The following is a 13691-nucleotide window of genomic DNA, read 5'->3' as shown; positions in this document are numbered from 1 at the left end:
CACACACGCATATAGAGAAAAAACAGAGTGCAGGCCCCCACTTGCAGAGATTCTGATTCAGTAGGTATGAGCCAGGACCCAAGAATTTGCCTTTCTCATAAGCTCGCATCGAATCATCCCCTGCTGATGCGGCCTTCCATGGATCCCACTTTGAGTAACACTGTTCTAGAACCCTAGGGCTTGGAGAGGAACGAGGGGAGGCCTGTGTGACAAATGGAAATCTGATTATTAAACTGTACATTCCAGAGCTAAAGGCCACTCGGACGAAAAAGTGTGGAATTTCATGAGCTGATAATTTTAGTGTCCGCTTGTTTGGGGTTTTCTGCTCGGGTGCCATGTGACCAGGTCACATCATTATTTTTCTGTATCTCAATCATTCTCCCAAAGGGGCTAATTTTTTCATTAAACTAAAAGCTTCTTTACTGATCTCCTTTGCTCAGAGATGAATACTAACTCTGCAAATGTAAAAGAGCTTTCAATTATACTATTCCATGAAGCTAGCTTTCCCTGGGCCTGGTGGGGACAGGTCAGTCTGGACCCTCCATGCTCTCCAAACAATGAAACAAAGACAAGGACCAAACAGAGACCCAGGATGGGGAGCTCTGTCATCCAGGTGGGGGATCAGGCTGAAAGAAGTGAGAGGAAGGGGAAAGGAACGTGGTCTCCACCTTCACCTTAAAACTGGAATGAATTTCAACTTTTATGTCAAAAAAAAGGAGGGAGGGACACAGGGAAGGAGAGGGAATCAATTCAGAGTTAAGGACTAAACGTCCTACTAAAAGCTGGACAAATAACAAGCATATGTCTGAACCTCATGAGGAATAAAAGCAGGAGACACACAATTCTGTACTCTCCAGCAACCTGTCAGAAAAGATTTCCCACAAGCCAGGAGGCTTCATTCTCCCAGGTCTGAACTGCAGAGGTGGGCGCACGCACACCCCCCCCCCCCCAGGGACAGACTACGTGCACACTCACAGGCACCAAATCTAATTGTCACTGGTTGAACAGGAAAAAGATGCCAAATTAACGCACATTAGAAATCCCTCTCTATCTAATGAAGCCATCAGCAATTTCAATTTCATTTTTCATTTGTTAGTTAAAATAAAAAAAAGAGCAGTTAGCAAATAGTTATCTCCTAGACCACCACGGGTTCTTCTTCAGCTCTGTACTACATTTGTAAGCAAATGTAATTGGAAATAAAACTGCTTCAGGTATTTGCATCCCAGCTTTTTTTATTCTACGGTTTAAGATTTAGTAAAGTGGTTTTCTTTTTTGCCTGAGATTTCAACCCATGAGGTGCATCCCTGTCCAGTGGGATCCCACCAAGGAGAGAAGGCTTCATAACACGTGCCCTCGCCTCTCATCTGCTTGCTCAAGCCATTTCACCTCTAAAGCACTTTTATATAACCCTGCAGGCAGGGCTGACTCAAACCACCTGGCGTAGGTGACGAGTGATTGCCAGTCCTAGCGGTTGCTATAGACAGCCTCCTAGAACTCAATCCAGCCCTCTTGAGTCCAGATCCTTCACTAGAGAGGAGGAAACAGATTTTCCAAGAGAATGAAGGATTCCCAAGGCCATCCAGCTATTTAGCAGTAGAGCTGGGTCAAAATTGAGAGGTCTGACTACCAGCCAGTGTGAGCAGAAACACGCTCCCCAATTAAATGGAACAACGCTCTAAGCCAAGGGTCCCCAACCTCTGGGACCTAATGCCTGATGATCTGAGGTGGAGCTGATGAAATAACAATAGAAATAAAATGCACAGTAAATGTACTATACTTGAATCATCCCCAAAACAACCCCCCACCCATCCCTTCACTCTGATCTATGGAAAAATTGTCTTCCATGAAACCAGTCCCTACTGCCAAAAAGGCTGGGACCGCTGTTCTAAACCAAAAGCAGCCCTTCTACTCTGGATTGGTAAGGACCTCTAACACAGATTAGGTAGCATTTAAGAGTGCTGTGATTCATGGGGTTGCAAAGAGTCGGACACGACTGAGCAACTGAACTGAACTGAACTGAAGAGGAACACTGGATGCCAAGATCCTATTTGAAACCTTGAACTCCTCCCCACCCCCAACCCGAGTCTTAGCACACTGCCTGTATCTTTATTGTCTGTAGGCATATCTGTTTTCTCAGAAGGCTGCATTCTCCACCAGGGAAGGACAGTCCGGTTCATCTTGCAGCCCCCTGTCCATCAGCGACTTAGCATAGATTTTGTCCATAATGAGGACTCGGTTAACCTTTTGGAGAGAATGAAAACATCCAGGCAGGGCAAGATGGCAGAGATGCTCTGTCAATTGAGAATGGGAACAAGAACAATTATCTGAGTTTTCTGAAATAGAATATGCAGGGAGGACAGCTGCCTGGAGAGTTACCAGCCAGTGTGTTCTGGACCAACACAAGTGTTCCTGGAGCCCAGTCATTCAGCCATTCTCTTTTCTTTCTAGAACATTTTGTTGTTTAAATTCCTATACACCTCTGATCAACTGCTGTCCCTCCTCAGAGACCAGCACACATGTAATCCCTTTGGAAAAGCTTAATCAGGCCTAATTGAGTCATAATACTAACCCAAATTAATTAGACTTTAGAAAGTTGCCAACACTCTTGGAGGTAGGCTGGGCTCTGACCCCTCCAGATTCACGGGGAGTAAATATTCAAGTTTTAAAACCTTGAAATTCTGCCAGAGGCCCCTAAACGAAAGTCCCTTGCTTCTCAAAGACATTCAGTCCGTCGGCTTTTTATTTCCGTAGTAAAAAAATAAATAAAAACGAACATCAGATTCCAAGAAGGATCACAGAACTTCAAAGTTCAAAAAGCTTATTTCTGTACCATTTTTTTTTTTTTTAACAAAGAGGCAATCTGGTGTCAGCTTGTAACCCCTTAGTGGAATCTCCCTCTCAGAAAATTGTTATTTCATTCCTGGAAACCCAAAGTATCTGTGACAGAAGCAGAACCAAGTGTCTTTAGCTCTAAAAGTCATTGAATCAAACAAATACAATTAAACCTCTCAATCTCTGGGTCTTACCACTAAAGCAATCCAAATATACCCTGAGCATCCATCCACTAGCTTTAGTACCATAAACTCTGTCTGTAAAGGCTTCTCATTAATCATTGGCAGCAAAATTTGCAGTCTTATTCTCAAGGTACGTTTATTTCTTCTCATTTGAGAAAAATTCTTTTAAAGTTCCATTCTTAAAAGAAATTCTACTGTATTCTCACAAAACACCTTTGCATAGAGAACCCCAAAATCATCTAAAGGTGACCTCTTGTGAAGATTCTCACACCCGGGTGACAGGTGGCATACAGGTATTTCCATCTCCATTTAAGAATGAGGAAACAGCCTCAGGGACTTAAACTGAGTCAGTCATGAGGCTGAAATAGAAACAAACTTCAAAATGACCTTGAATCAAATCCAGCCAGAAAAGAAGGCGTAAATTGATAGTGACACTTGTTTAGCCGCCTAATGTGACTCTAGAAAATAAGTCAGAATTGCCCCATAAAAAAAACAACCATTACTGTCAAATCCTAAGTATTATCGCGCATATGCCATTGCCTTGGCAAATTCACCACAGAAGTTTGCTGTTTGGGGTTACAGCCATGTGTTATACTTGCTGTATCTCCTCTGCTTTATTTTCGTTCCTAACTGTAATCCATAGAACACTAAAATGACTATTTGTCTCACAAAATTACTCGCTACAATATGTGCTTATTCTTAAATTTTGCATTTCACTTTAAAAACTATTCAAAAGCATTTGTTAATTAGTATTAGGACCAAGGTTAGAAGGAACTGCTCCTTTAGATGAAAGTGAAGTCACTTTTAAAGACATTTTCTAAAGACTGAGCAACCCCATCAAGGCCATCAACTATCTGGTAGCCGAGCTGGGTCAGAATCCAGAAAATAAGTATATACCAGCCGATGCCCTTCACTTTGCAGTGTAAAATCATGTTCCACGCTCCATGCCAAAAGCTTCCCTCCTGCTCCCAGATCAATCAGGATTCCTAATACCAACAAGACAAATTTATGGGGAGCACTGAATGCCTGTGTAAAACCTTCTTTTCTCCTCAAAAGACCCTTCCGTCTTCTTTACCGCTGCTTTCCAACTTCCATGTTTTTCATGCCACTAGGATGTGAAGCCCAATGAACTTGGACTTGCTTACGATGAGAAAAAAAGCAAGAACTGAAATGTCTGGCTGCCATCAAAATGCCCTTCCTTCATGGCAAAATGCACACCTCTTTCTGTCTTTGTGGAAAAAGCAAGAACTGAAATGTCTGGCTGCCATCAAAATGCCCTTCCTTCATGGCAAAATGCACACCTCTTTCTGTCTTTGTGGCAAACAGAGGCATATGAGATGAGGAAAGCGGGAAACAGAAGAGGAAAGATACCAGGAGTGAATACTAATGAAACTTATGGCCAAGTTGAGGGTCTAATACAGCTGGGGTAGTAAACCCCCAGATAAGGAGGGATAAGAAAACTCAAAACTTTGCCAACCTAAGTCAACAACAAAATCCACAAAATATTCTTTTGACTGATGAGTAACCCCAGGCTCTCCAGTGACTTGGGGGAGGTCATTTAATTTTATAAAACAAGATCTGCATGGAATCTAGACTTTCATTCCCAATGAACCCATTACTCCAACTCTCTAAGTCAAATTCTTTCTTGCTAAAGTTGCTGAGACATGAAGGCTTCTTGGGGCCAAACTTTCAGCTCAGAAAACAGAAAATAAGGGCCCTCTTCCCAGAGCATTTAAATTATGTCTTCTTGTCTATACTCAGGTTCTCTGAGTGTGGAGGCTGGAGCTGTCTGGAACACCAGGCACAGTACCTGGATCATGGTGGGTTCATCTTTTACAAAATGAATGATTTGTGGAGACATGATGAAGCCTGAATTTTACTTACACTTATGGGAGAGAAGCACATCAAAGGAATCTGCCCACCTTGTAGCTTCTTCTGTGGATAGTCTCCTAGGAAAGAAGAAACATCTGTCTTGAATCTTTCTGCAATGACCTCCTCTCCCTCAGCCACCACTGAGATTTGCTCGTGAAAACAAATCAAAAAAATGGAGGGCAAACGAAGACCATACTTTCACTCCTGCCTTCCTGTCGCTAGAAATGTGCACATCCTTAAGTAGCTGATAGAAAAATCTCAGGATTGGGATTCCGTAAGTTTAATAAGTTGGCTTTCAGTCTAAAAAGCAAAACTAAGAAAGTACATCATCTAAAGATGCCAGTGTAGGGAGATTCCCTGGCAAACCAGTGGTTAGGACTCAGTGCTCTCATCCCCAAGAGCCCAGGTTCAATCCCTGGAAGGGAAACTAAGATCCCATAAGTTGCACAGGGCCACCAAAATAAAATAAACGCAAAATTAAAGAAATAAGAAAATAGATGTCATTGTAAACCAATTATGAAAGTTAAAGGCTTAGTTTCTCAGTCATGTCCGACTCTTTGTGACCCCCCCGCCCCCCGCCACAATCCTCTGTCCACAGAATTCTTCAGGCAAGCATACTGGAGTGGGTTGCCATTTCCTTCTCCAGGGGATCTTAATGGCCCAGGGATCAAACCCGGGTCTCCTGCATTGCAGGTAGATTCTTTACCATCTGAGCCACCAAGCCAACTCTGCTGCTGCTGCTAAGTCACTTCAGTCGTGTCCAACTCCGTGTGATCCCATAGACGGAAGCCCACCAGGCTCCCCCGTCCCTGGGATTCTCCAGGCAAGAACACTGGAGTGGGTTGCCATTTCCTTCTCCAATGTGTGAAAGTGAAAAGTGAAAGTGAAGTCGCTCAGTCATGTCCGACCCTTAGCAACCCCACGGACTGCAGCCTACCAGGCTCCTCCATCCATGGGATTTTCTAGGCAAGAGTACTGGAGTGGCTTGCCATTGCCTTCTCCAAAGCCAACTCTACCTCTACTTAATAAATTAGTTAATTAGCATGTCACAATCACAAAGAAAAGAAGCTGAACTTGGAAACAGAAGAGTTAGGCTGAGTTCCTGGCTCCACCGTCACCTTTGTCTCCTCACCTCTTTAATGGGGAAACAGCACCCATCACAGAACCCCATGAGGGTTAAATGAGGTACCGTCTGTGACATCATTTAAGACAGTGCCTGCACAGAGAAGAAGCACTGAAACCAGATCATCTCAACCTAAGCAGATTTTCAAGAGTAGATTTGAGTGTTTCCAAACTGAGAAGCTCAGGTTGACAATTAAGTAGAACAAAGAAGTATCCTTCACTGCAGCTTTATAAGAGTGGTGCTTAATATGGCTTTCTTAGGAGAAAAACGAGGGTCCCTATTCTGAATTTTGAAGCCATACGCTTTGAAAAGGAAAATAACATTCTTTCACTTGTGTTCAACGATAGAAAAGAAGCCGCCAAGAGACTGGAAGTTATTGTCACTCGGCTCATCTCTTCAGCCATCTACCGGAGAAGAAGAGCTTGTAAATCCCAGCGTGAGCATCCCATGGCCGACACTCCGGGGATGCAGTTTGGCCGTATTACTCACTTTAGAGCACGGTTGGGTTTGTCGGGAAGAATGGCTGTGAAATCACTACAAGAGTCAGACTTGTGAGACAGGCATCCCAGTCGAGTCCTCATCCCTTTGTTCCTGCAACAAACACAGGGGCAGAAAGATGGGGAACTGTCATGAAAGTAACTGTCAGCCCCCAAAGGGGAGCTGCTGGGGCAGAAGCCAGCCCTGCCCCGCTCCCATCCTTCCCCAGGTGGCCCCTGAAGATTTCATGAGCCAGAGCAGACACCAGGAGGATCAAGGGCAATACTCACTCCCTATCTTGACGACCGGAATAGTAATAGGTCCCCTAGCCCTAGAGGCTTAACGCTTTTTAAAGCTGACATGCAAGTTGATGGTAAGTCAATGAAGGTCATTAGCTTGGAAGAATTTCTAAATTAGGATTCTCTGTGGGGAAAGGAAATACAGTGATGACAAAGTAACAATCCACATTTTGCTCTCCCTCTAGGAGGGCAAAGTAGCAGCAGCAGCAATAACTCCTGACTGCAGAGCCCCAGTGACAGCCACACAGAGAGCAGGGAGATGCTTGAGTGATACAGTGATGCTTGTCACAGGATCTCAGAGCACAGACAAAGTAGGGACCTTCAGAGCAGGTCAATTCTACCTCAGCTCTTTCCCATTCATCCCACAAAACTGAGGAATAGGTGTGAATGGTGACAGACCAGTGAGGACTGATGTCTGCAGGTGGGAAGCAGAAGCAGTGGGTACAATCAGCAGCTAAGAACCAGGGTACCCTCTGTTAGCAATTTCAGTTAACTACGCTCTCATACACTTATTTGTATTTTGGCTAATCTCAATCAACATATTTAAAATTTTAACATGCATGCCTAAATTTCTCATATTTTTAATTTTCTTAAGGACCAGACACTTTGCAGTTATTTGTTGTGATAGCTCCAAGAGAAATGAAGCTAATATCTCTTTCTGACTCTCAATATTAGCCCCCTTTGACCTTTCAGTGAGATCATACAATTACAGCCCTGAGAGATACCTGTTTGTGTAAATAAAATTTTATTGGAACTTTATTTATTGGAAACACCCTGCTTGTTTATATGTGGTCTGAAGCTGTTTTCGAACATAAAGGCACAGTTGGGCGGTTCAGGACAGACTGTATGGCCCATGAAGTTGACAATATTTACTCCCTGGTTCCTGATAGATTAAGTTCATTGACCCCTGACCTCTAACCACTCCTTGGATGGAGGGCAAAGGTAAGAGGGAGGAGTTTGGGATGAGCAGGACTTAAAAGTGACTGATAAAAGGGGACCGCCACGTGCACACTGGTGACAGTTTGCCATGGAAATAGTCCAAGAAGACGTTATTCTCCTTGTTAAAAGGAACTCTTTCCATCCTGGTTTCCCTTCCCCATTTTCACAAATCCTGGACCTGGGCAGAGATGTGAAATCCAATTCAAGCTCTTTTACTTCAAATGGGTTTTCATCTCTGACCCTGGTCATTGTTCCCAGAAATCTTATCCAGCGAACGTCTGCGGGGATGGTATTACCTTTGGTGGGGGTGGAAACATGTGCACAGCCCATCTCTGAGGAGCCTTTTAAGGCCAGAACATCCAAGGTCCCAGAAATATCTCCTCTCCTGCACGTCCTGTGCCCCCAGCTCTCATCTCAGCCAGGCTCACTGTGCAGCCATCGATTTCCTTGCATTTCAGAACACTGGCTACAGCCATTCTCTCTCCCTCGACAGTGAGCACGTCATGTCCACTCTCTCTTACAAATCACGGGGTGTCCCAGCACCAGGTTATTGGAGCAACTGATTAAGGGCCCTTGAATCATCACATTCCATGAATTCAAGTGCAGGTCCTGCCCAGGCTGCACCACAGGCCAGAACCAACTCAGAGTGAGTTGGCTCATTCCTCACTGCCTCAGAAACATCAGTCAGTGAATACTCAGGTCGATGCCCCCAAAAGAGCAATTAAGAGGATTTCAATAAATGGCAAATCCATGCAAGCCATCTAACAAGGTTTAGCAGGGGCCAGTATAAAGGGTGCTGCTTGTTACCAAGACAACGGTAAGTCTCCCAAATAGTTTGCAAAAATCTTCCATAAAATATCCTTTGGGGCAAAATAGTTCTGACTTTCTATCTTGTCTAACTGAGACTTAACCTTTTCATTAGGTCTGAAATAACAGGAGCAGAAGCGAGAGTCAAAGGTTAAGGCTACTTTAAAAACAAAGGACTTGCCCTCATCTTTCTTCTCTATCCCACTAACACAGAGACACCCCCAAATGGTTCAATACAAGCTCATGCACAGTCCCACCCTCTGAGTCCCATCCCATAGGGCAGGGCTTGGTGCTAAGGCAGGTTCTGCCTGCAAGGCCCCAACTCTGCACGAAGCATCCAGGCAAACAGAGCACAGTCCACACAGCAGGCCCGGGGGATGGAGGCCAGTGATCCACCCACAGGATTAGAAGGTTTGGGGCCGGCTCAGACAGCAGGGCAGGTGGGAAAAGAGGAAAGAAAGGTGAGAAGACATGTTAGCGTCAGTTACCTGCGTGGCATCAGTAAAGCGGCCATACGGGCGCCCACTTATGGTTAACCCTCTGGCTGATGTGCAGGGACGACAGGGCGGGAGATAAGACTGCAGGGCTCGGGGATTTACCCTTTCACGTCCTCTCACCTAAAATCAAAGAATCTGCTGTAAGAGGGGGCCCCCTCTCTGACTGCACTGCAAGTCCTCGCAGGTGACCGTCTGCCAAGGAAATACCTCCCCACACACCCCCGTCCCCCATAAACATCTGCTGGTCCTGACCAAGGGCGACCAACCAGGGTGGACGAGGACCAGGTGTTGGGTGGCTTCACATTGCTGCCTGTTGGTCAGGAGTCCCTGCTTCCCCGGCTACTGACCATCAACGTAAAGTGGGACGCGAGCCCCTCCCTGGGGAGGAAGGCACAGCATCGCAAGCCCAAAATGACTGTTCTCTATGTCTTATTCAAGTGGGGCCCAAGTGACCAGCCAGCCCTGGGTGGGGAGGAGGGGTCAGCGCTTGCTCCAGAATCCTTTGATTGGCTGTTTCTCACCTCCCTCCAAGGGGACCTGTCCCGGAGGCGGGCGTGCGGAGCCCGGGGAGGGCGTGAGCGGGAGGAAGGCTGGAAGAACTCCAAGGGAGGCTCGACAGGCACTGTCACCACTCAGGTTTGCTCCTTTGCAGGAATCACAGGCTGAAGAAATGAATATGCAAGTCACCCTCTCCAGCCCAGATGGAGGCTGCCTGGCCTTCCCCAGTTTGGGGACCGGCCTGCCCCTGACCTGAAGCAGGAAGCGCATCAGGGAAATGCGGTCTCCAGGCAGAAGCCTGACGGACTGATCACCTGTCTCTCCCGGGGGGTCCCACTCTCAGGGCATCAAACCCTTGGTTTCCACAGACGAAACTGATAGGAAGAAACACGTGAGGAGAGCAGCCTATCCATTAAGGGTTCCCCTGGGAACCCTGACACCAAACATAGAATCCATTTTCAAAGAAACCTAATTTAGATAGATACGGCCCCAGCAAGATCTACGCAGGTTAAATTATTTTGATATCACCGGGAACATTTCACCAATACTTAAAAAAAAAACAAAAACCTCTTGTCATACTACTATAATTAATCAAATTAAAAGATAGCTTTCTTAAAACTGGGGGGGGGGCAAAAGAATCAGACTTTGTGTGCAGGAGACTGAGAGAGGGCTGTATTCCTGACATCAAGGACGTTTCCTTAATCTTTGCCCTAACTGTGCATATACCTGCTTGCACAGAAGTCAGGAAATCAAAGTCCTTCACAGCCATAAAGGTCATCAGAAATCATTACTTGCGGTATCTTAGCCTCGTTTTCATTGACTTGTGGGTTAGAGCCCCAGAGGAAGGGGACACCCAGGCCAGGAGCCTTTATTAGCTTGGAGCCAAGCAGAATCAGGTACTACCACCCACATTCACAGCAGGCAAGGTCACCTGGGCGGTATCACCTGGCCTCCCGTCCCTGCCCTGCAGCTCTTCCGGTCCCACCACCATCCACGCCAGCTTCCCAGGGCTGCTTAGACGTCTGCCTCTCTCTCTTTCACATCCAACGCTGGTCACTATTGCCCTTTAAACCCCTCCACCGCCTCTTATATCAGCTTAGAGTCAAGTATGTAAGAGTTTGCAGGATACCCTGACCCCACCTTTCTCATTCATCCCAGCACCCAGGGACTCTTACCCTACTTGGCACTCGATTTGTAGTAGAAGAGTTTGGGGTTACCCAGAGCCCAGGAAGGTCAAAGGTATGATGGTACTATGGTCCATGTGCCCTAATAAGTGGGCATCAAGTTACACGTAACTCTGGGGCAGACAGGCTGAGAAATATTGGAAAGTGAGGATACTCAAGGGGAAAGAAAAAAAAAAAAAGGTTAAAAGCGAAGAGCAAAGATTTATAAAGAGGGGAAGAGGAACTAAGAGCCTCAGCGGGAAGAAAGCAATCAATATGCATGGAGAGGCAGGTTAATTAAATATGGATAATGCAATCAGCCCACATGGGCACCCCAGAGAGGAAAGAGAGTAACCCAAGCGATACTCACTGTCTTTGAACAGTCCTCATGGCCTGCGGGTCTTTGCCAATGGGATGGTCAGAGAGGCTGCGGATAAGGAGCTCTGGGGAAAGAGTAGATCTTTCTCTTAGCAGTCAAATCCTTGGCGGGTGAAGGGCATGTGTGCATGAACACAGAGGCACACTTGCGCACGCACACACACACACATATCCACATGCCTGCATGCACAACACACCTCCCACCACTTGAGCCGGGCAGCAAGCGGCCCCGCTGAAAGCTCTTCTCTCTGCTTGTCACATTCGGTAAATACTGAAGCAGCCTACACCCAGCGGGCGGCGGCTCAGCTCCCGGGCACAGGCTGCACGCCCATCCTCATTGGCAGGATGCAGGAGGTGCCCCTGAGCGGAGCTCGCCTGGCACTCCTCCCGCATCTCCGTCTTCAGCCTCACTAACCTGCTTCACTGCTCCTATGGCTGCAGCTCAGGGAGAAGTTCCCACAGCCCAGAGCTGCCTCCCTCGGCACCCAGAGGCTGCCCAGGGGGGCAGCGAAGCTGGAGGTATTAACTCTTTCCCGCCACCAGTGAGCTGAAAATCAAGGGTCTGGATGGAGGGTGGGGGGTGTCTCCTAATGAGCTCTGCTGCTGGCTGAAGGCTGGTTGCTGCTTAGGGAGCAGGGAGCATAAAGATTTTGCCCCTAGACAGCTGCTGACAGCAGGAGCCAAGCCGAATCAAATCTCCTAATGAACCAGGAGGAGGGGGGCTGTCTTGCTGGGTGTGATGTGATGTGATAAATGCAGAGAGCAAGGAAGCTATGGGGCAGGTCACACATCTAAATTCCACCCCCTTTCTCCCCATTTCTATTGTGCCGTACTGCCAAGCCACAGCACACAGCACTGAAATTACCCCCCTCTGCCACAGCTCAGCTGTCCCTCTTACCCCACAGCGGCATTGGTCACCCCCAACCCATCCCAGTCCCCAGAACCAACCACACCACTCCTCACTTCTTAATGAGAACTCTCCACCTCCCCAGACTTGCACATTTCCAAATCGTTGCTCTTGCCTCTCACCTGGGTTTCCCTACGCTGGAAATTCAGCCCTCTCCCTCATCCATCACCTAGCAACTTCCCCCGACTTGCATTTGTCACGGAATGAGACTTTTCCCTTTGTTCTGCCCAATCCGCACATTATCTCTATTTTTCTATCTTCTACAGTCTTTTTTTTTTTTCCTTCAAATCGCCTTACTCACATGGATCTTCATTCACACTGCCCGGTTCAGTTCCACAAGGAGGACTCTCTCTTCCTGCTTGCCCTAGTACAGTAATTCTCCGAGTGTGGTCCCTGGACCAGCAGTGTCAGCAGCACCTGGGAATGTGTTCGAAATGTAAAGTCTTAGGCCCCACCCCCAGACCTACAGAATCGGAGACTCTGGGGATGCTGCCGGCCTTCCGGGTGATTCCAATGCACGCTAAAGTTTACAAACCGCTGCCCTGGGATAAAGCTGACTTACCTTCTTCCTCCTCATCCCACTCCGGGTCTCTAAGCCACCGCCTCCTGCTCCCACCCAGGAACTAGCTCCCAATGCAGCTAGACTTTGCTGAGATCATTTCTGAAACCCAGAAGGCAGCACTTGCTGGAGGTATCACTATGGAAAGTGACGCTTTTCTTCTAAAGATACCAGACCCTGTTTGCTGACCCGCTCCCAACGTAGAAAGCATTGTCATGCGTTGTCACTCAACAACCCCTAGACAGTCAGAGACAGTATTATCATCCCTGTGACACAGATCAGAGAACTGAGGGTGGAAAAGGTGACCTGCCTTTTTCACAGTGACACCACACGTCAGAGGCACTTCAAGGACCAGAACTTGCTTCTTTATGACTTTAGAGCAGACTTTTTCTACTACGTCACGCCGGAACCCAGTGTTTCCTGGCAGATCCATTGGTGCATAGCCTGGACCCTCGCAGTCCAATGACTCTGCCACAACCACACTGATGACAGGATGAAATAAAAATTCTGATGCTGCCTCCACAGTGACTCATAGTCTCTCTCTGAAAATGTCCACAGTGCCCCTCTGTTAGGTAAAGGGAGCTTCATGTTATAAAAGGAGATACAAACGAGCATTTTCTATCCCTCCGAGTTCCTGTTTTGAACCCCGAGGCAAACTGGGGTTTCGAATTAAAGCATAAAGAGAATCATTCACTTCTGGGCATTTTCCTGGTGAACTGCATCAGAAAGAGGCACACAGATAAACCAGTGCATAAAAGCCCAGCGATAAGCACTTCCCTAATCCAAGGTAAGTTTATAATATAAGGTTGATTCCTCATCCAGGGCTAATGTTTAATGAGCAACTAGTGTGTGCCATTTCATACTGTTCATACTCCTTTCAAACTGCAAGGAGATCAAACCAGTCAATCCTAAAGGCAATCAGTTCTGAATAGTCATTGGAAGGACTGATTCTGAAGCTGAAGCTCTGATCCTTTGGCCACCTGATGCCAAACTGATTCACTGGAAAAGACCCTGATGCTGGGAAAGATTGAAGGCAGGAGGAGAAGGGTACGACAGAGGATGAGATGGTTGGATGGCATCAGCGACTCAAAGGACACGAGTTTGAGCAAGCTCCGGGGGTTGGTGATAGACAGGGAAGCCTGGTGCACTGCAGTCCAC

At 46.9% G+C, this 13691-nt stretch overlaps 1 protein-coding gene across 7 annotated transcripts in view; it reads right to left on the bottom strand.

Annotated features, from left to right (window-relative positions):
- Nucleotides 1-12665, bottom strand: part of RGS8 (regulator of G protein signaling 8) — a 34718-nt gene extending 22053 nt beyond the window's left edge. For 2 of the 7 annotated variants that reach the window (XR_016039589.1, XM_088845285.1), the window contains exons 1-7: nucleotides 12537-12640; nucleotides 12276-12391; nucleotides 11060-11132; nucleotides 9550-9690; nucleotides 9020-9148; nucleotides 6499-6600; nucleotides 4899-4963 (exon numbers count right to left, since the gene is read on the bottom strand). Coding sequence is in view for 6 of the 7 variants with exons in the window: in XM_088845285.1 (XP_088701411.1) it covers nucleotides 4899-4963; nucleotides 6499-6600; nucleotides 9020-9045 (193 nt within the window). In the remaining variant the exon portion in view is untranslated. Of the gene's footprint in view, nucleotides 1-4898; nucleotides 4964-6498; nucleotides 6601-6776; nucleotides 6910-9019; nucleotides 9149-9549; nucleotides 9691-11059; nucleotides 11133-12275; nucleotides 12392-12536 lie in introns of all 7 variants that reach the window. The other 5 variants (XM_088845286.1, XM_088845289.1, XM_055418796.2 and 2 more) reach the window with 5 other exon arrangements.
- Between the last annotated feature and the right edge of the window lie 1026 nt (nucleotides 12666-13691).

Source organism: Moschus berezovskii, chromosome 17, assembly GCF_049115385.1.
Source record: "Moschus berezovskii isolate FMDL1 chromosome 17, NW_MosBer_1.0, whole genome shotgun sequence".
Lineage (NCBI taxonomy): Eukaryota > Metazoa > Chordata > Mammalia > Artiodactyla > Moschidae > Moschus > Moschus berezovskii.
This window is presented reverse-complemented; position numbering and strand designations above follow the sequence as displayed.